A 19,846-nucleotide genomic window follows, 5' to 3' on the forward strand; every position below is an offset into this window, starting at 1 on the left:
GATAGGCCTAGCTGAGGACTGGAACCAAGTCAAAGAGCTCAAATCGTAGTTGCTCGCAAGCTGGTCGGATGGCCTTGACGTCTAGGACGTTGGTTACCGCTGTCGTTATCGTTCCCTCGGGTGGCTTGTCACTCTGCCTGCAGATGGCTTCTCATGGTGTGGAAATCTCAACGCTAGCGAACTCGGTGCCTTGACCAAGCGTGCACGGGAGAGTAGCTTCGCCCATCGTCAGCTGAGCCATCAATCCCGGCTGTCTGTCTGCTGTCCCAACTGACGCTAAGATTTTGAGGTGTCGTTAAAGCGGCGAGAAATGAGGGGCAAAGATTGGTCAACACCAACAGTTATTCCCTCACCTTGCAGTTGGCACCGCTCAAGTTCGTTGTCTGCTGAGTCGGGAGTAACATTTGACAAAGTTTGTTAGCGATCAAATGAGAGAGAGTACAGACATACGCTCCCACGCCAAGAACAGAGCAGATCTTGGGGTGCCTTCGTTCCATGCGCAATGTGCAACGAAGTGAAGGCGATGGGCACTAGGTATTTCTGGACCATGGGCCCTTGTCCTCAGTTGCAATCATCCAGTCTTGAAGGGTGTGGAGTTGCTGTCTGCACCGTGCCTTGCATCGTGCAGCTTCACTTTTGGGAAGCCGCGGAAGATCTGGAGGTTGGCTGCCAGGTACAGAGACGGTGCCGTCACGATGGCCGTTGATGGAGCTTCACACAGCCAGCGGTCAACAGGGACCACCCCAGATAAGATCTAGGGCCAACTTCAAGCTATCGCCCCCGCCATGTAGCATCATCTGGCGCAACACTACCACCAGCAAAGTTGGCAGGGTGCGGATCGTTTCGCTTCACTCCATCAATGGTATGAGATCGCCTATTTTTCCCGTGCTAGAGCGACTACTTTTCCTGTGTGCTCTCTATGGTCGTTGCTGTTGTAGTCGCTACTGATATTGTTACTGTCATCGTCGTCTATCGTCTGCGTTCTTCGTCTTCGTTCCCTATTATCATCGTCTATCGCCGTCGTCCCCCGTCGTCGTCCTTATCAAAGTCACCAAGTACACAGGAAAAGTAGTCGCATTAGTAGGAAAAATAGGCGATCTCAATGGTATTAGTGGTTGCTGTATGAGCATCAACTGGTGGAAGCGAATCGAGCGGTGCGGTGCCGAGGCGGATATGTGCCTGCTCATACATATGTTCGAACGGGTCTCGATTTAATCTGTCGTTGGCTCAAGGCCGTGAATTTGTCTCTAAGCTTGACTGGCCAGCCGGCGCTTATGCGATTGGGGATACCCCAGAGGCTGTGTCATTCTCGATCATGTCTCAGTCTTGTAGCGGTGAGATCAGGGCGCCGTCACTTGAACCACTTCAAGTCAGATCTCGGGACCCTCATGAGCAACAAAAACGAGCGTGGCTGGCCGTGTCTCAGGCCCGAGAAAGGTACCCGTGAGCCACGACCTGCCGCGTTCAGAACAGGGCTCAAGAACCCCTCTAAGGGAGCAACATTGAATGACTCAGAAGGTATTCGATCGCATATCAAGCGACATTGTGTGCGTTGATGAATGTATGCCGTTTCGTGGTCGCGTCGGCCTTTTTCAAGGCCGCTGGCGTTCACATCGTCAGTGACTTGGCGGGGAGTCGTGAAATGTCCAATCTGCAGAACGACCGAGTCAAGGTCTACCGCTAACCTTCATCCCGAACTGCATTCACAGGGTCGCAATCAAGACGGATATGCAGATTATCCCAGGAAAATCGACCAGGGCCCATGCAGCTGTATGCGGGTGCCGCCAACCGCGCCGCTTCAGTCCAAGTAACCTGCATATTGCTGCAGCCTCCCACGCGCGTCCCCCAAAAGGGCATCCCGTTTGTTGGCAACAATGGCTTCTTGTGCCCTCGCCTCAATCCCACAGGTGGTTGCACTCAATCTGAAACGGGCCAAGCTGCGCGTCCTGTGGGCAATTCTAGATCAAGCTCCCTGGTCTGCTGTGCATCTTCCGTTCGCAGCATGACAAGACGAGCTCTCCGTGTATGGTTTGGGAAAAGTCTGGCGAAGTGCGGGTATGCGATGAAAAACTCTTTGAATGACGATGGACATCGGAAGACAGTATGAGGACCACGAACGTCCGCTGGGGAAGACCTTGTTTGATGCTGAAGGCCATGAACGTGTCGTTGCGAAGAAGGCACCAAAACGCTGTCATTCGTAGTGGGATGGAAGGATCTGGCCCTAGGTCTTGATCAGCGGTCTGATGAGTTTGCGCCCTCTTCTTCTTCGCTGACGGACAGCAGTAGCATGCCGCTAAGCGGTCGAAGTGCCAGCATATTCCCGGCATCTGATGGGACACGCGAAGCCAGGGACGGGGGTTCCGATGCATCGTTTCACCCGTGCAGAGTTTAAATTCTCCATTTCCGATGAGCGCAGCAGTCCCTTTTTCGACGGCGTAAGATGCCACGCGTCGATCAATCAGATTTTGTGCTCATGTTGGGCCAGCTCGCCATTATCGCATTGCAGCCTCGGTGCGCCAAGAACATGGTCTTTCGCCCTGCAGCAGGAAACCCATTGTGAATAGACAACGCCGTGTGATATGACAGCTCATGGAAAGTTGAAGAGCGGTTAATGTCGGCGACATGTAGTCCAGCCATCGTGAAGTAGCTCCATCCGCAGCTGAACCGTCTACCTACCATGGTCTTTCGCAACGTCTTCAAAATGCTGTGCGTTGAGCGACGACGGGCAGGCGGTCGACGCATGCACGTCAGTTGCCGCAAGACAACTGAACAGCGTTGGAGTAGTCATGCGTCGGTTGACGCGGTAAGCATCAATCTGCCATTTGATGTTTAACGAGAACCAGGAAGCCTGGCGGTGAGGTTGTTGATGCCCCTGGCCTATGATGACATCTGGTCCTGGTGATCTTCAGCGCAACAGTGGAACTCTGATCTTGGAGGAATTCTGCGATACGGCGCTGCAGATCAGTGGATATCCTAGCCTTTCAGAGGGCGGCAAGCGCCAACAACGGTGTGCAATAGGACATTGTCATCATGTCCCTGCGACCATCCCCCAGCGCGCGGGCAAGGGTGAAAGTGGCAGACTGCCTGCCAGCCCCCCGCGTTCGGTCAAGGGCGGGGCACCATCGGCAGGTTTTCAACCCGAGTGCCATGTACGGTAGACAGAGACGTGAGAGCATGCGCGCACGTAGGGTGCTAGGGGACTTTGTTGAGGAACTGTCTGACAGGAGAAGCGGATGTGCGAGTAAATGCGGTGTTGCGACGAACAGGAAGGTTGGAAGATTTGAAGAAGAGTTTTGCTAGCCGGGCAGTGTCCACCAACGTGGATATTCCGTACGTCGTTTATTATTGTCCATCATTGTCGTTCATTGCCGTCATCGCCGTCGTTATCGTTTTTTCTACTACAATCGTCCTTATCCAAGTATCGGTGCCAGTGATTGCCAGGGAGAACCGCAAAGCTTGTGACGAGGGCGGCTGGATCAGGTCGGGACTGGAGCTGAGGCTTGAAGGCTAGCGAGGGATGCCAGCCTAATGATGTGGCGGTCCTAGACCTGCTAGACCCAGGCCGGGACCGAAACATTGGAATCGACATCTGGCTGTAATAATTGAAGCCGTCGACGGTTGCACGACGGCGATGAAAGACAACGCAGACCGAAGTTACTGGTCGGGAGGAAGGTGTTTAGGTGGCGCTTGTCCTTCTCTCGGCCCGGAGCCTCGCTAGCTTAATCGCGAATGCGATCTGGGAACTCGGAGTTTCAAGCACTCGAAAACGACGAATACACGGACAGTTTGCGAGCTGTAAGAAGCCTTGGCGTTTGGGATAGGTGAGGAGCCAAACATTTGCTTCCGAAATCCGTAGTGCAAAGCAGAGTCCTCTGGCGAAGGTCTTGGCACGGCGACAACCTCTTGACCAAGCGAGAGCTGTAGAGTGTGCATTGGGCCGGATCCAGGCACAGGGGATGCTCACATCATCATGGTGATGGTGGTGGTTGTCACGGGACGAAGGCGGAGTTAATCGCGGTAGTGAGATGTGACGGTGATGACTTGGTGTTCCGCCGGTGTTGGTGTAGGTGTTGGCAGCAATGGTGGTGGTGTGTGGTGCCTGTGCCGGGTCAGACCTGGTCGGAGCCCAGCAGCTAGGATGTAGCTCTCTAGCGTATGTCTGTCGACTGTCACCGTCGAGCACCGTTTCGATGCCGTATCATTTGCATTACGCCGGGCTCAGTTGTGGCCGGGCAAGGGAGAAATGCACTCGATATCGCCGCGAGCTCCTGGGCGGAGACAAGGGAGAAAGAAACCGAAGAGACCAAAAAAAGGATGTGCAGACAGACGCGACAAATCGTCAGAAACAGTGCCGGAACATCAGAGAGATGATTGGTAAGAGGTTGATTGATTGTCCTTTGTCTAGCGCCTGCCATGTCGAGAGAGTGTGAGGGTCGTGTGTGTGTGTGTGTGTGTGTGTGTGTATGAGTGTGTGTGTGTGTGTGGTGTGGAGGCCGAGGAGAGCGTACTGGTGTGCGTCTGGCGTGCGGCATCCCTTGGGCTACTTCGAAGCCAGGTACCGACCAGAGCCAAAGGCTGCAGGCTAAAAGGGGCGCCGGGAGCGTGGGATGGCGAAGAATGTGTAGATATGTCGACGCCGTGATACCGTGACCTGGGGTGTTGGGTGCTGGAATGGAAGAATGGGCTCCGAGATGCAGAGATGGCAGATGTGCCGATGCCGATTGCGACGGGGATGCGGATGAACAAGGAGGAAACGTGGTCAACGGGCGGGTGGAATGGGCGATTGTGGGCTGTGTTCTGCGTGTCACCGATGGCACCTGGACTCCGTGACTCCCTGAGAATCTGCAGCACGGCGGCGAGACATGATGGAGGGAGAGAAGAAGAGACATGAGGTGCGCTTGCAAAGAAGTGTGACTGCAAGTGCAACACCAGAGGGAAGGCAGAGACAGCGAATTCCTTCCTTCCACATTCCTTATTTGGCAGGAAAGGGAAGATGTGAGGCAGGCAGGCGTAGGCCGTGGCTTCCTTCAGCCGTGACTTCCTCAACCCACCTCCCGTCAAACATCCGGCAACGGCAATGGCGCCTTGCGATGCTCCTGCTCCTTTTCCCAGGGAGGTGGTCAGCTCCTTCCTTCTTTCAATATCAGACATGGAAGCCTCAGGAACGCCAGGCACGAGGCAGGGAGGCGAGGAAGGACCTCACCTCACTATCCTCTCATGAGGTAGGTACCTTAGACGCGAAAAGTAGACTCTGGTCCCGAATTTTCTTCATCCCGCGTCCATCTACAAGACACAATATCAGATGCATTTATTGTTGCACCAGAGACTCATGATGCCCTCGGTTAGTCAGGGCCAGCCGATATTCATCAAGATGCTTCCGCGCTCAGTCGTCCATCGTTATGCGACTCGGCGAAAATGTTTTTACGCAAAACGGAAGCCACGGAAGGAGACGGACGTAGGGTCAAGGTCCAGGTCCATGTCTGGGTTCGTGTTTGGGTCAAAGTCCAGGTGGACGCAGCAATTAAGCTCACCTCGGCCGGCCATCAATCTGGCACCCGCGTGGTTCATGCTCTCTCTCATTCCCGTTCGGCGTCCCGCAGGTCGGGCGAGGTAAGGTTCCTCGAGCTAAGGGTCAAGGAAAGGCACCTTAAGGCACCTTAAGGCAGATGGAGGCAGGCAGTGGCCCGTGTTCCAGGTGTTCCGAGCCGTTTGGAGCCGGTGCCGGCCCCAGTTCGTCAACTTGACGTGGTTTCCTCTTTGAATAGAGTGCACCCGGTCGCATGAGGGCGCGTATCTTGGTACGGGCATTTTCTATCAAACGGGCAGCTCGCCGATCCCAGGTCCAGGTCGGGCCCTGTGCCATAATTATGGACGGAGACGGGACTGGACCGGCGGCGCCTCGATTGCGGGGTGGATTCGTCGCTTGGCGGGTTGACGGCGGCGCACAGGCCCCTTCCTGTTCCTAGCCGTCCACGTCCTCCAGCACCAGTCTCCGCCCGTGTGGTGATCCAGGTAGTGAGTGGCTTTTTATAGAAGGGAACCCCCCGTGGCCCCCCTGGCGCAGAAGAGAGCGAAAAAAGAAAGGTCGTTACCTACGCAGTAGGTTGATGGTTGACAGGGACAGGGACGGGGACGGGGACGGGGGCTCACAGACGCCAGCAGCTGGCCTGGTCTACGGATACGCAGTACGAATACCTACTCAGGTGCCGTTGGGTGCGGCGCAAGCAAGGTACCTGGGCGAGGTACCTCGACGGTGTGTCCCTGGGTGCCTTGACATGTACCTGGCCTAACCCGCGCTAGCAGATGCTCCCAGCTGCGAAAAAGACGACCGTGAACCTGTGAGAGTGCGCCCAACCCCTCGCATGATGCAGCGAAAAAAGAGGGGCGGGGCAATGGAGGGGGTTGAGGAGGGGGAGGGGGAGGGGCACGGGAGGAAGAGGGAAAAAAAGTAAAAGGTACCTCAGCGGTGGAGGAGGGGCAGAGGGGTACCTGCCTCTCTCTGCCTGCCTCAACCTGGGCTCCTGCCTCTCGTTTGCATCTGCAAAATGCAGTGCAGTGCAGACGTGGAGCGTGCAGTCTGTTGCTACCTTTTTCTTAGATTGTCGCCGACCACTCTATTTCTCACTCTTCCTCTCTGTGTTCTCTGTGTGTCTTTTTCAGGAAAGCACACAGATAGGTATGGATGGAAAGGGCAAGGATGTCGTTGTCGTTGTCGTCGTCCTGCTGTCCGTCTGCCGTACCTGCCGTGCCTGCTCCACTCTGCCTGCCTTACTTAAGGTAGGTACACACTTAGTATTGCGGGCATTGTTCACCGTGCCTTCCACGAACGTTGCTTTCTGCGCTGACTGCTTGCTGCAGCCAGGAAGCCACAGAAAACTAGCAAGTGCCTGCCTGCCTCAAGTAAGGTGCTTTCTGCTGCTGTTGCTGCTGCTTCTTGCCTCGTGTGTCCGCGCCTGCTTCCTGCCATCTGCCGCCCGTCTACCGCTTCCTGTTCTTTGCAGAATTCGGAGGAAGGGACTGAGTACCTTAGGTGCCTACCTACCTGCCTACCTACCTGGGACGGGATGTTGTTGAGGCAGGTGCGGAACCTGCGGCTTCCCCTCGCGCCTGTCATTTGATAGACCTAAGATGAACTCTGCCCGAGATGGAAAGAAGAAGCAGAAGGTTCCCGATGTCGTCGTATTTGCCCGGTTCTCGCTCGTGTGCTTATCGCCGTCGCCGTCGCCTCCCCGATGCCGTCTCCGCCGGTCATGTCGGATGTCTTTGGGCCCCCCTCCTCTCCTCTGCTGTCGTCGCCAGTGCACGTCAACTCCATGGAAGGTTCCTCGTCACCACCAACACCACCATCACTGCACAGCCAACACCCCTCCCGTCCCTCGCCTGGACACCGACCACCACCACCGTCCTGGCTGCCGTCGTCGCCGACACGCACGCTCACCACCACCTTCTCGATGTTTTCCTAGCACGGATGTCCATGGAAACAGCTCCCAGTGACACTTCAGCTGCCGTCATCGCCCCTCCATCTTCCGTCGCTCGCGCCCACTTTGCTTCCTCAAGCAAACAGCTTCAAGACAGCCATCCCCAGGAACCCAGGGACCCAGGGATCTAGCTACGCAGGCTTGGGTGGCACCGAATGCATCCTGCCGAGTTCTCTCTGCGTCCGTATCCGTCCAACTCTGTCTTTTGTCTCCGCCTGCTGCTCAGTGCTGCTACCCCTGCGGAGGGTCGCAAGTCAAGTCAGGGCAGCAAGACAGGGCGCCAGCGACGGCACGAGACAGACAAGGAAAAGCCAGCCAGCGAACGAAGGGCAAGGTTCCTGGCGGGCTTGGCTTGCCCAAACTGAAAGTTGCAAAGTCACTGCCAACAGGTTACTGGCAGTCAGTCGTCGGCCCTGGCCCTGTCTGGCTGTCTGTATCTGTCACTCTGTGTCTGCCCTACTGCACTACATCTGGATCCATGGCCTTTTTGACCGAAACCCACTGCCACCTTGCGCAGAGTGACAGACAGATGGAAACCACCGCACCAACAATATCCGCCGTCAGCAACAAGCATCAGCATGCGACTCTGCTCGAAGTCAAGTCAACCCACCAGAAGCCTCCATCGCATCCTCGGGTGCCCGGCCAGTCACAGTCACAGAACGCCTGTTCCCCATTTAACCACCACCGCCTTTGACTTTGACCTCGTCAACCTCGACCGTCCACCCCCAGCCTTCTGCCAATCGCCGTCCGTCCCTCGACCTTTCATCCCGTGTGCCTGGCTATACTCGAACCCACGGACGGCCATTAATCCAGGAGTCAGAACATCACATCTCCTGGACCTGAGATACATCCTGGCCGGACCTGATCCAGTCAGCCCAGCCCAGAATCGGTACCTTACGTCTGGCCCTGGCCGCCCTGGCCGCCCTGTCACCTTCGCCAACCACCCCCCTGGCCCCGGCTTGGGAGTCACCACGTTCTCCTCCTCCTCCTCGCAGACGCCTCGTCGCTTGCTGTGCCCGCTAGCCAGCCAGCCAGCCAACCCACCAGGCAAGGTACTTTACGGCGGCGCTGGATGGATACGGTCCGCGCTACGGATGCCTTCGACGCTGTCCACCACCACCACCACCGCCAACCGACACCACCGCCTCTTCCGTTTTCCACGAGTCCGTCAGAAAGCCGCCGACTGCGTCGAAAGCTTCCCTCTGCCCTCGGCTTCCCGCTCACGGACCGCAAGCACTCCCATTTCCCACCATCCCGAACATTATCGCCTCCCGTCCGTCGTCAGTCCGTCTCAGTCTGCGAGCCCCCCAACCGCCCGGCTGACTGGGATTCCACAATCAAACCGTCCGACTTTGATGGTGCAGGAGTGTACTCCGTACCGTCTGTACCCCTTCCCCTTGTACCTCCCGCCAATCGACTCCACCGACACCACTACCGCCGCCAGCTCCTGGTTCTGACCCTGACCCTGGCGCCTGGCCCTGACTGTGGCCCTGGACCTGGCCTGCCCGCCCGCCCTTGTGTCCACCCAAGGCCGTCTCGTACCGCCTGCCCTTCTGCTCGCTTTGAGTGCCATTAACGGGCATCGTCAACTACTTACAAATCCTCCCTCGCACCTCGCAGCCGACGCTTTTCCTCTTTCTTTCCCTCTCCAGGTCCTCGACATTCCCCCACCTTTCCGTCTTCTATCGGAGCCGACCTCTTTGAGCTCTCTTGACCGGCAGATCATACATCGGCCCAGCAACAACCACAACGGTTCTGAATACCTACCTGAATACCTTCCCCACAACTCTACGTTCAGCGCTCCGCCGCCTTGCGCTCGGCATTCAACCGATCGTCGGTCAGCAAGCGCAACAAACGCACTGAAAACCCGCAACTCTCGAAATCGCAGAACCAGGAACGGAACAGACGCAAAGCGTTTTGTGCATCTTCGCCTCCTCCTGCTCCTGAAATCGAGCTCCTCCAGAAGGCCGGGAACCCGTCACCTCGGATCTTGGTTGGCATTGGAACGGACTGCATTGGCTCTGCGATAGCCCACAGACGCTCCCACCCAAATTCGCCGACCTGGTGCGCCGGATCCCCCCAATACGCACCCCCCTCAGAGGAGGCTGGTTGGCTGGCTACTCCAACCTACCCAGAACAGACTCCGCCCAGCTCTCGACACTACGTCCCGCTAGACGTGAACGAACGCAAGCAGGCGCAAAGCCAGAGGCAGGGGGAAGAAAAGTCAGCGAAGAACCGCTGGGAACCACTTTGCTGCAGCCAGCAGGGTCAGATCAGGGCACGTCTTTCATCATCGACCATTCATCGCCACACTCCCCTGGCAGTCCTTTTCTAGAGCCGCCTGCCCCTCGCCCTACCAACTTGTCTCTCTCCTCTTCGTCCTCCACTCAACCACGCTACCTTTACCGACCGTACCGTAAAGAGTACTCATACCGGCCTTACACCTTGTCCAGCAAACCAAACCACCCCACCCAGGCCCAGGATTCATTATCGACTCGCCGTCGCATTTCTACCACAACTCGTTCACCTTTACCTCTTCACCTTTGTGGTTCACGACATCTTTGTGTGTCGCTCCTCGAACCTAAGCTGTCGTCAGCACCGCCCACAGTTTGGAAGAAGAACCCCTCGCTTCCGGAGATACCTGAATGACTTGATATAACCTTTTTCATTCTCTTTTTTTTTTTCCTTCTTCTCCCCCTCACCTCCGCCCTCCAGCCTTCTCCGCCCGCACAACTTCGGCTGAAATAACCCTCAACCACGCCTCCGCAGGCTCTTCTCTCCGCACGCTGCGTATTCGAGTAGTCTCCTAGCCTCGCAAGCTTGCGTGCACACTTATTTGACGGTTGCGATATCCCACCGAATCGCCGCCCATACTGCTTGCTCACGCAGGCTCCTCAATACACATCATGGCTGCCGCATTCAGACCAGTAAATTCGCCGCTTCCCGCTGAAGCCAAGGCTGACGACAAAATGACGACGTCGCCCACTACCCCGAGACCCAGCACCGCACCGCACCCCCAGACGCCGCAGACTATTCCAGAGGAGGTGAAGACGCCAACGAAGGCCACCTTTGGCAGTGGCAGCGGCGGGTTGGCATCACAAAAGCCGCTGCCTAGCTCACCATTTCCGCAGGCTGTCCAGGTCCCCGAGAGTGCCGAAAAGGTCAAGACTCCCACGAGAGCAAACTCGCAGCATTCAAGGAAATCAAGAGACTCCGAGGACGTCGACATGGACGAGTCAGATGGCGAGGCTGGCGAGGATGGCGCAGGGTCAGACGATGACAGCGTCAATGCCGACGGTACTAGGTCCAGCAAGAAGAAGAAGTCGCAGCGATTTTACTGCACCGACTATCCACCCTGCAACCTGAGCTTCACGAGAAGCGAGCATTTGGCGAGACACATTCGGTACCGAGAATAACCCCACCCTCTAGTTGCACTAGTTGCTGATCGATCTACTTAGGAAACACACTGGCGAGAGACCATTCCAGTGCCACTGTTCGCGACGGTTCTCCCGGCTTGACAACCTGCGACAACACGCACAGACGGTGCACGTTAACGAGGACATCCCGATCGACTCCCTGGCAGCCACCGGCGCGCGATTCCAAAGGCAAATGCGCACCGAGCGCGTACGTCAGCAGGGTGGTAGAGCCCGCTCGTCAACCGCCGGCAGTGCATCTGGCCCTGTAAGAGGACACTCCAAGTCCCTGTCGACATCCAGCATCGCCAGCGTCGGCTCCATCGGCCCTGCCTTTGGTGGTGTGAGGGATGACCTTCGCAGGCGGCCCCCTCCCCTGGTCATGGCCACCGACCCCCGGTCTCGACTTTCCCTTGAGTCGTACCGAAGCGATGGTCCTTACGGCTACCGCCCTGTATCGCCGACCGAGTATGGCACGCCAACTTCCGCAACGTTTTCGACGACTGGGCAGAGCAGTCCGCGATGGTCTGGTATTGCGTCTCCTACCACCTCCCACTCTCGTTCCCAGAGCATGTACTCTTCGGGTTCCAGGACTCCAGGACGTCGTCTCAGCGTTCCCTCGGGTGCAAACCCCTTCCAGTCGCCTCACGGAGGACCGGTCAACCGGGTCATGTACGGCGGCCCCGTGAACGCCTCCAACAACGGTGCCTACTCCTCGGCCGCAAGCAGCCATCTGGCCTCTCCCACAACACCGACTTCGGGCTGGTCTGGCCGACGGGACTCGACATCATCCAACGCTGATGAAGCCTGGCGCCGCCGCACCTGGCACCCTGATACCAGGAACTTCAACACGAACACCAGCCACCTCAGCAACGTCTTGACGCCCGGCCAGATCCAGCCAAACCCGGCACCGCCCATCGCCAATGTGACAAACCAACAGCAGACCCTACGACTGCCTGGTATTGAGTCCTTTGACCCGCTGCCATCCCGACAGATTTCGCCGCCAAGGCGCATTCCGTCTCCCATGATGGTTGATGAAGCCGCTCACCCACCGGCACTTCTTCCGGGATCCGATGCGGCTGCCGACGGCCGAAGGAACGTCGCACAGTGGGACATGGGGCTTCATCGAGGCCTCACGAGACTGGACATCACCAACACGACGCCGCCTCGCGATAGCGCCGGTGCGTGGGCGAATGAGGTGAACCAGGCGGTGCAGGCACAGGCAGAGCAAGTGCGGCTGAATCCACCGACTGTGCGGTTTGAAGTTGAACCGCCATCGTACTCAAACTCGAGCGCGTTCACTCGCAACCACCACCACACCATGTCGATGCCTTCAATCGCATCCAGAGAGACCAAGCGACATGGTTGGTACCATGGACCTACCAACAGCCACGTTCATGGCCTTCGACCCGAGGCACCTATCCATGAGCCCCGTGGTCCGCACGTCAACAGAATGATCCACCCCAACATGAACCATTTCACCGGCTTCCCTGCCAGGCAGGCCGATCCGCAGCCACCCGAGCAGCAGCAGCCGGGCGCCGATCGGACTGGCAACCCTGATCCCCTGAGGCGTCTGGAGGCGTTGGTTGCCGTCGCCACTAGCGAAGGCACAACCGCCGCGGCCTACTAGGCCGGCCAACTATCATATATCACGAATCTCTTACCATTCTCCACGGCATGGTTTACATACGCTATGACTGATGACCTTTTCATATCTACATGTCGGCAAGGAGCATCGAACACTCTGCACGATATACGGTCGCTTTTCACTCATGATATCCCGTTTTACCGGTTGGTGGGCAATTTGCATCTTTTTCTCCGTTGGCGTTGTTACATAGCGTTGCTTTGGTATGTTTTGGTTGGGGCGTCGCCGCCCGCATCTCTCAGCTCACCCCGTTTCTGTCGCTTATTTCTGATATGGTCTATCTTGATATCTGGACTTTTGTCCGCTTTTTGTCTTGTTTCGGGGCCGGTTGCGAATGTTTTCCAGTTTTACAGTTTCATCTAGAGCTGTCTGTTTGGCCTTTTCTTGATTCCCTGTAACGCTTGCTCACGATCAATGAGATACCCACTCATTATGGGATGCTGAGGTGGTGGATAGTAATATGTCGCTCTTCTGGCGGTTGGAGTCGGGCATCTCATGTCCGCCTGCGAGCCTGGCTGGGCTGGGAACTGGAAGGATGGACAGGTGGGCTAGATACCCGAGCTTGGTTTTCCTCTAGTTTGCGAGACCAGGATGATGCTCAAGACTTTTTTTTCTTTGGTGGTTGATGGATGGTTCCGAGGCCATCGCATGAGGGCGGCATACATCTGTCTGTAGGGCGTACAATTGGCAGGAATTAACGACGCATATGCTTTGAAATGGTTCCATTTGACACATGCTTCTGTGACTGTCGACTACTGCATGCCGTCATAGTGCTTATCGGTAGACTTATTTGCTTGTGATCCAAGGGTTCTGCTAGGCTTGAAGAAGATGGCCAGAGGTCTGCCAGCCTTTATGCATGATGATGTTGGCGTCGGCGGTAGTGGTTTGTTCTGGAACCAATCAGGGAAGGTCTGGTCTGGCGATCCTAGAGATTGTCGCGGGGTTAGGGCGCTAGATTAGCTGACGCCCCGGCTGCAACTGGTGGCGGATGAGGGGTCCACGGGTGTTATCCGGCTTGCTGGGAACGCCGATCGGCGTGGTTCCACCCCCGCCCGCCGCGCCGTTTGTGGGGCCTTTCGGGGTTCAAGTGTTGGTCTGGGGTTTGGGCCGAGAGCGCCGGGGACGGGGGGGGGGGCAACGGAAGGGGAATTTTGGAGGTGTAAGCGCTATGTTTCAGGAAGCGCTTCTGGTGCTGGGGTGATGTGGATTGTGATGGGATGTGCGGGTTGGTGAGGAATGTGTCGCTGATGTGAGATGTCGCGGGGGGTGGGAAGGCGGTGAGGATTGTGCAGTTGGGCAGATATTCCGAGACTAGGTCAACGTATCGAAATGCTTCACTGAGAATATTGTTCACTTTCGATGGCTTATGTACGAAGCTAATGGTTCCGCAAGAATGGAGATATTGATGAAACTCGCCGCCCTTGTCCTATCTCTCCTCACCACGACCGCAGCAGATGCTGGCATCTCGCAATGCCACCCCTCCAAATTCACCTTCCCGCGTCTCTCCGGCGCGTCACACGTCCGCACCACCGCCGCCGTCGTGCGGAATTACACCGGACACGCGGGTTGGATGCCCGACGCGGCCGTCTCCGTGCCCCCGTCCGGCGTAGCGCCGTTCTGCAACGTCACAGTCTCGTACGTCCATCCGGGGTATGACTTTGTGGTGAGTGTGCACGTCTGGCTCCCGCTGGACCGGCAGGTGTGGAACGGGAGGTTGCTGGGCGTTGGAGGGGGCGGGTTTGTGGCGGGGGATGTTGATGGGGATTTCATGGCTGCTGGGGTGATGGGAGTGTATGCTGTTGCGGCGACGGATGGGGGCCATTGGAAGGGGGTACCGGTCAAGCAGTGGGCGCTGAAGGGGAGGGGGAATTTGGATTGGGATAGGTTTGGAGTTTGCGTATCGTGGGGTGGGCGAGATGGGAGACGTTGGGGGTGGGATTGTGAGGGAGTTTTATGGGCAGAGAGAGGGATGGAGGTATTTTGCTGGGTGTTCGACGGGAGGACGGCAGGGTTTGGTGCTGGCGGCGAGGGATGAGGGGGGGTGGGATGGCGTGTTGAGTATGTGTCCTGCGGTGGATTTTCCTGGTGTTGTGAGCGGGATGATGCGGCCGCAGGTTGTGATGGCGGAGATGGGGTGGTGGCCGGGCGAGTGCGAGGTGAGGGACGTTGTGAGAGGGGTGGTGGAGGGGTGTGATGCCGCGGACGGGGCTGTGGATGGGATTATTGGGAGATTGGGGGAGTGCGAGGTTGAGTTTGAAGCGTTGGAGGGACGGGGGTTTAAGTGTGGTGATGAGAAGGGACGGGTTGACGGGCGGACGGTGGAGGTTTTGCGGATGGTGATGAGGGGGTTGGAGGATGAGGAGGGGAGGGTTATGGAGGGCGGGTATGGGTATGTTCCTGGGGCGCCGCTGGTGGGATTGCTTGGGTTGATGAATGTGAGGTGTGATGGCGACGGGGAGTGTCAAGGGGACCCGTTTGAGGTTGCTGAAGACTGGATTAAGTACTTCGACAAGAAGGATCCCGAGTTTGACGTGGGGAACATGACGATGGAGGAGTTGAGAGACGTGTTCAGGCAGGGCGTGGAGGAGTTCACGTCCGCGATTGGGACGTCGCACGACTTGCGGAGGTTCAGGCAGCGCGGGGGGAAGATGTTGATGTGGCATGGGATGGCGGACCAGGCGGTGATGGTGCTGGCTGCGAGGGCGTTTTACGAACGGGCGAAGAAGCTTGAGGAGAGCCGCGGGGTGGAGATTGAGGAGTACTGGAGGTATTTCGAGGTTCCGGGGATGAACCATTGTAGTCCGCTCTACGGCGGGCCGTATCCGTGGGATGCGATGGAGAGGTTGCGGAAGTGGGTTGAGGAGGGAGTTCCGCCGGAAGATCTTGAGGCAAGGACGATCGAGGAGGAGGACGGGAGGAAAGTGTTTGGGAAAGAGGTTAGGAGGGTTTGTATGTTTCCGAGGGAGGGCGTGTGGGATGGGAGTGAGTGGCAGTGTCTTCAGCCTGGTGAGAAGCTGGATGAGACGAGAGAGGAGCTTTAAGATGAGCAGCAGAATGGATATCATATTCGTTGAGTCTCATTTATGAACGAACCATTTAAAGATAATCGACAGTTTTGCTTTTCGGGCGGATGAATTTAGTTAATCAGGAGGAGAACTATCTCCATTAAGTCAAACATTTGTTTTATCTTGACAATTCTACTAATCCCATCGTCCTCGTCGTTCCCATTTTTGTCTTGGTATGCCGGCTACCCGCTCGGATAGCAAGGAATATCTACCCCGATAGCAAAGCTCGTAGTCGATACTCGGAAAAAAGACAACGAAGGAAAGTCTATCTTTACGCTTGACTTTTGTATCTGCTTCTCCTTTCATGAATGAAGACATTTGAACCTCATAAGCTTGCCTCATGTTTAAATCTTAAAGCAGCATCATTCAATGTCCCATAGCTCTCGCGCGTTACTCCGGAAAAGCTTCTCCCGTAGCTCCTCGCTCCCATCACACCACCCCATCACCTTTTCCTCAAACGGATTCGCATCCCATCCGCGCGATTTCGTATGGGGCCAGTCCGAACCGAAGACAACTCCCGCTCCGTTACGCATGCGAAAAAGCGCCTTTGTCAACGACTCCAAGTTGGAGAAGTTCGCATCTGTAGAGAACAGATACGGGGCGGATATTTTGACGTAGACACTAGGGTCTTCCATCATGCGACACAGCGCATCCCAGCCTGGCTGCTTCGACGGGTCCAGTGGCAGGAATGCTGGAGAGCCGAAGTGCTCAAGGACGACCTTCACCTGGAGTTCGGGGATCAAGGGCTGTACGTGATCAAGGACCTCCATGTCGGCGTATAATCCGATTGACCATGTTTTCAAAGGCCGAAGCTTTTGGGCGTACTGGCGCAGCACGTTCTGAATCTCGCTCTTCGAGAGAACAGTCTTGGAAGATCTGAGGTTGACTCGAACACCTCGGACACCAAGGTCATGCCACTCTATGAGAGTCTGAAGGTCGACACGCTCCGGGTCAAAAGCGACGACACCACGCCCCCTAGCCGGCCCCGTATGTCTGAGGGACTCTAGCACCCACGTATTGTCGTTGCCGTACGTCGATAGCTGGACAAAGACCATGTTCGGCAACCCGAGGCGGTCAGCGTTCTCGAGTGCTTGGCGCATCGTCGCTTCTTTAGGCGGCTTGATGCTAGCGGCGAACGGATATTTGATGGGGTCGATGATGTGGACATGACTATCCCACGACCCTTCTGGAGGGATAGGCTTGGATGAGGAGCTGAAGGCTCGATATCGAGATGGCCCAAGGAGGTTAGGGGTAGCCCAGCGCCTGCGGGGCTTCACCGCGGAAACATTTCTCGAGTATGCGCCACAGCGTATGTGGCCAAATGCTGCTAGCATCTTGAACTTTCACTATTTATGGAATTGCTTTGAGTCTTCAACGGCGTAGATTACGCGACGCAGTAATCACATAGGACGGAGGTGAAGACAAAACGATAAGCCACGGGAAACGAGGACCAAGGTGCTTACTCAGTGCTGGGCGTGGCCGGGATGGTTGTCGGGCCGCAGAAAAATTACCGAAGATCTCAGGTCTCCTCGAGGTGCAATCTGATTTGCGAGTATTCTCATCTTCCATTCCCATTGGGCAGGACCGGGATTGGTAACATAGGGGCTTATATAACCACATGGACATTTGTACGAAGTATTCTGTTGAGAAAACAGTGGAACATATCGGATATCTAATAGGTATATAAAATAAAAGTGCTTGATGGTCAACATTCCTTCAGAACCTGTCTCAACACCGCCCAGACTTTGCGTCTTTCAGCAGGAGCTCGTTGACAGGCAGAAGAATATTGATCATCCCCGCCCAACAAACATCTACTGATGTCTCTATGGCTATTGCCTCTGCTATCGTCTTCGACTCTTCTGTCATCATGGTCGTCATCGTTGTTGCATATAATTACCATCCACCCAGTCCACTCAGGCAGCCAACACCCGTCCAAATACCAAAACTTCAAAACAGTAAGATGGCAAGTGTGTGGTCATCAAGAAACAGTCTATAAAGTGCCAATCTAATTTGCTACTTCATATACGCCTTGATCACCTCCTGTTGTGCTCCCATGCCGGCAGCTCTTGCGGGCTAAAATGTTGGTTGTGACTGACCGGTGGCTTCCACTCGACTGGTGCTTCATAGACTTGATGCGGTGGAGGGCTTTGGTATTGAGGAGCGTATGAAGGAGCATACGAAGGAGCCCTGTCTGCAACGGTTTGTTCTCTGGCCCGCCTCCGTCGACGCAAGAAAAAGAACAGCCACACACCAGAAGCCCCGAGTGCTAGGCCGCCGATTGATGCGCCGACGGCCGCCCCAATCGTCACGCCGCGGTCGCTCTCTGCGTCTGGCTGGTTTGTTGGGCTATTTGTCGGGCTCTGCGCGGCACTGCTTGTGATTATGGGGTTCTGGCTCGGTAGTCTCGACGGGTCTAACGTGGCAGCAGAGGTTACTGCAGATGTTGATGCCGATGCACTGAGCTCGGATGTTGTTGTTGTGGACGCTACCGAAGTTGTCGCCTCGACACCGATGGTTGTGATTGCGGTTGCAGATTCTACGGGATGCGTCAGCCGGGTCGATAATGATGAGAAGACACGTCAACCTTGACATGCACGAATAGCAACTGAACTTACGTTGGAAGAACAAGACGTTCTGTTTGGCGGTGCAGTTGACCTGATCTTGGACCGAGTTGATGCAATAATACAACTCTTGCGTCGTACCTTGGCACTTGGCAACGCCTATCCCTCCTCCAACATTGTCGGTCTCTGGATTGATGCAGAACAACGGGCAGCTTGAACTTCGCCACGACCTGTCGGTGCAAGCTCCCCTCACGAGTTCCGTGGCACCATCCTTTTGCAACTCCGAGCCTGTTGCCTGGCACATGCCGTTAGAGAGGCAAGCGTAACCCTGCCCGCAGCAAGTTGACTCGGCTGTATCGTCTCGACATGGTGTATCGTTGGGGGCAATGCTACCGTTGGGATAATAGCAGGCAGCCTCGATAAAAACAGATGAAAATGAAAGGATTAAGATGTTAGATAGCAAAATGACGGAAATCATCTTGAGGAATCAAGAAGTTCAGAACTCCCGGGCCTAGACTCTGATTCAACGAGTAGCAAATACCATGAACTGCCGGAGTTGGGAAGAAAAATTGCAGAGGGAATCGATGGCACGGAAGTCAACTTCCTCACAAAGACATGACTAGCTTATGAGCATCTTTCCCTTGCGTCGGGGCTGTTGGTGCGGATGGGACCATTGACCTAGTCGCACCATGCAACCAACTGTGTGACTGCTCAACCCACCTCGGCCGCCTGCTGAATCTTGAATGAGCGATCCAAGTCACAAACAATTTCTTGCCAGAAAGCCTGCTCGCACTGTCTCTTTTCCAGCCAAATACAGTGCATTCTGCTAGAAAATAACTGTCGTTGGTTGTAGGCGCAACGGATACGATTCCGATCCCGTGATAGGCCAGCCAAGACAGCATCCATGTCAACACGATGGGGCTAATACGGCTGAAGACCAATTGAAGCCAGCGGTCCGTCCCGAGGATATGGTTCGGGCGTTAACTTGCATGTAGACGAAATTGGGCCGGCGGTTGGAGCGCGTTTGCAATCGATCGGGCGGAGGAGGTGACACCTTGATTTATGCTTCTTTTTTGTTCTTCTCGCCTGCAGCCTCGAGTCTACTGGGAACGACAGCTCGAAGTACATCAGGTGAATGCTGAGTTCGTCTCACGTAAACTGGTCAGGCAAAGAGAGTTTGTAACAAGTACACGGTTCTCTTAAGTCGGCACCACGGCACTAGCTCCAATCATGACGAAGAAACGGAATTGGCCAGCCCCTGAGCAAACGCCAACGCGCCTTCCCGAAAAAGACAATGTATCCAACACCAACACAGCCGTTGGTTCCGCGCCCAGCACCGGGCAAAAGACCAGGAACGATCTTAACAGACCAGGGTCCGAGCCTCGTCTCATGCCACCGCCTCCCCATTAAGCCAGTGATGTTCCCCCGCCAAGGCTATTCCCGCAGGGGTCCTGTCCAGAGTTGCAAACCAACCGTCATGAGGCAAGGGTGGCTCAAGCCGGCGTCTTCCCCCAACTGCCCCGTCACCCCGAACCTTAAGCGCCGAGCCCCCAACCTTCACTCCTCTCCGTTTTCCTGCTCCAAAAATAAGACACAACACCGACCGGAAGGGTTGATAAGGACAGAAATCCGGCCTGGCCGCTCGGCTCGAACGTCTTGAACCAACACACTCTTTCCTTTTCGT

The 19,846-nt window shown here is 56.0% G+C and overlaps 4 protein-coding genes across 4 annotated transcripts; 2 read left to right on the top strand and 2 right to left on the bottom strand.

Moving 5' to 3' along the window:
• Positions 1-10,384: 10,384 nt before the first annotated feature.
• Positions 10,385-12,521, top strand: dvrA (C2H2 finger domain transcription factor dvrA; the record flags this gene model as incomplete). The annotated part of the gene is made up of 2 exons (XM_032026294.1): positions 10,385-10,881; positions 10,937-12,521. 2 exons carry the CDS (start codon positions 10,385-10,387, stop codon positions 12,519-12,521), a joined length of 2,082 nt encoding a protein of 693 aa, XP_031891977.1.
• A 2,387-nt stretch (positions 12,522-14,908) lies between these two features.
• Positions 14,909-15,577, top strand: CGGC5_v008347 (putative feruloyl esterase; the record flags this gene model as incomplete). Its single annotated transcript, XM_032026306.2, has 1 exon — positions 14,909-15,577. One exon carries the CDS (start codon positions 14,909-14,911, stop codon positions 15,575-15,577), a length of 669 nt encoding a protein of 222 aa, XP_031892262.2.
• A 386-nt stretch (positions 15,578-15,963) lies between these two features.
• ligI-2 (2-pyrone-4,6-dicarbaxylate hydrolase) lies at positions 15,964-16,935 on the bottom strand (the record flags this gene model as incomplete). The annotated part of the gene is made up of 1 exon (XM_032026317.1): positions 15,964-16,935. One exon carries the CDS (start codon positions 16,933-16,935, stop codon positions 15,964-15,966), a length of 972 nt encoding a protein of 323 aa, XP_031892261.1.
• Positions 16,936-17,634: 699 nt separating this feature from the next.
• CGGC5_v008349 (uncharacterized protein) lies at positions 17,635-18,466 on the bottom strand (the record flags this gene model as incomplete). Its single annotated transcript, XM_066152003.1, has 3 exons — positions 17,635-17,792; positions 17,853-18,137; positions 18,217-18,466. 3 exons carry the CDS (start codon positions 18,464-18,466, stop codon positions 17,635-17,637), a joined length of 693 nt encoding a protein of 230 aa, XP_066008838.1.
• Between the last annotated feature and the right edge of the window lie 1,380 nt (positions 18,467-19,846).

The sequence above is a fragment of the Colletotrichum fructicola genome (genome assembly GCF_000319635.2).
Source record: "Colletotrichum fructicola Nara gc5 chromosome Unknown KSG_Nara_v1_contig04, whole genome shotgun sequence".
Lineage (NCBI taxonomy): Eukaryota > Fungi > Ascomycota > Sordariomycetes > Glomerellales > Glomerellaceae > Colletotrichum > Colletotrichum fructicola.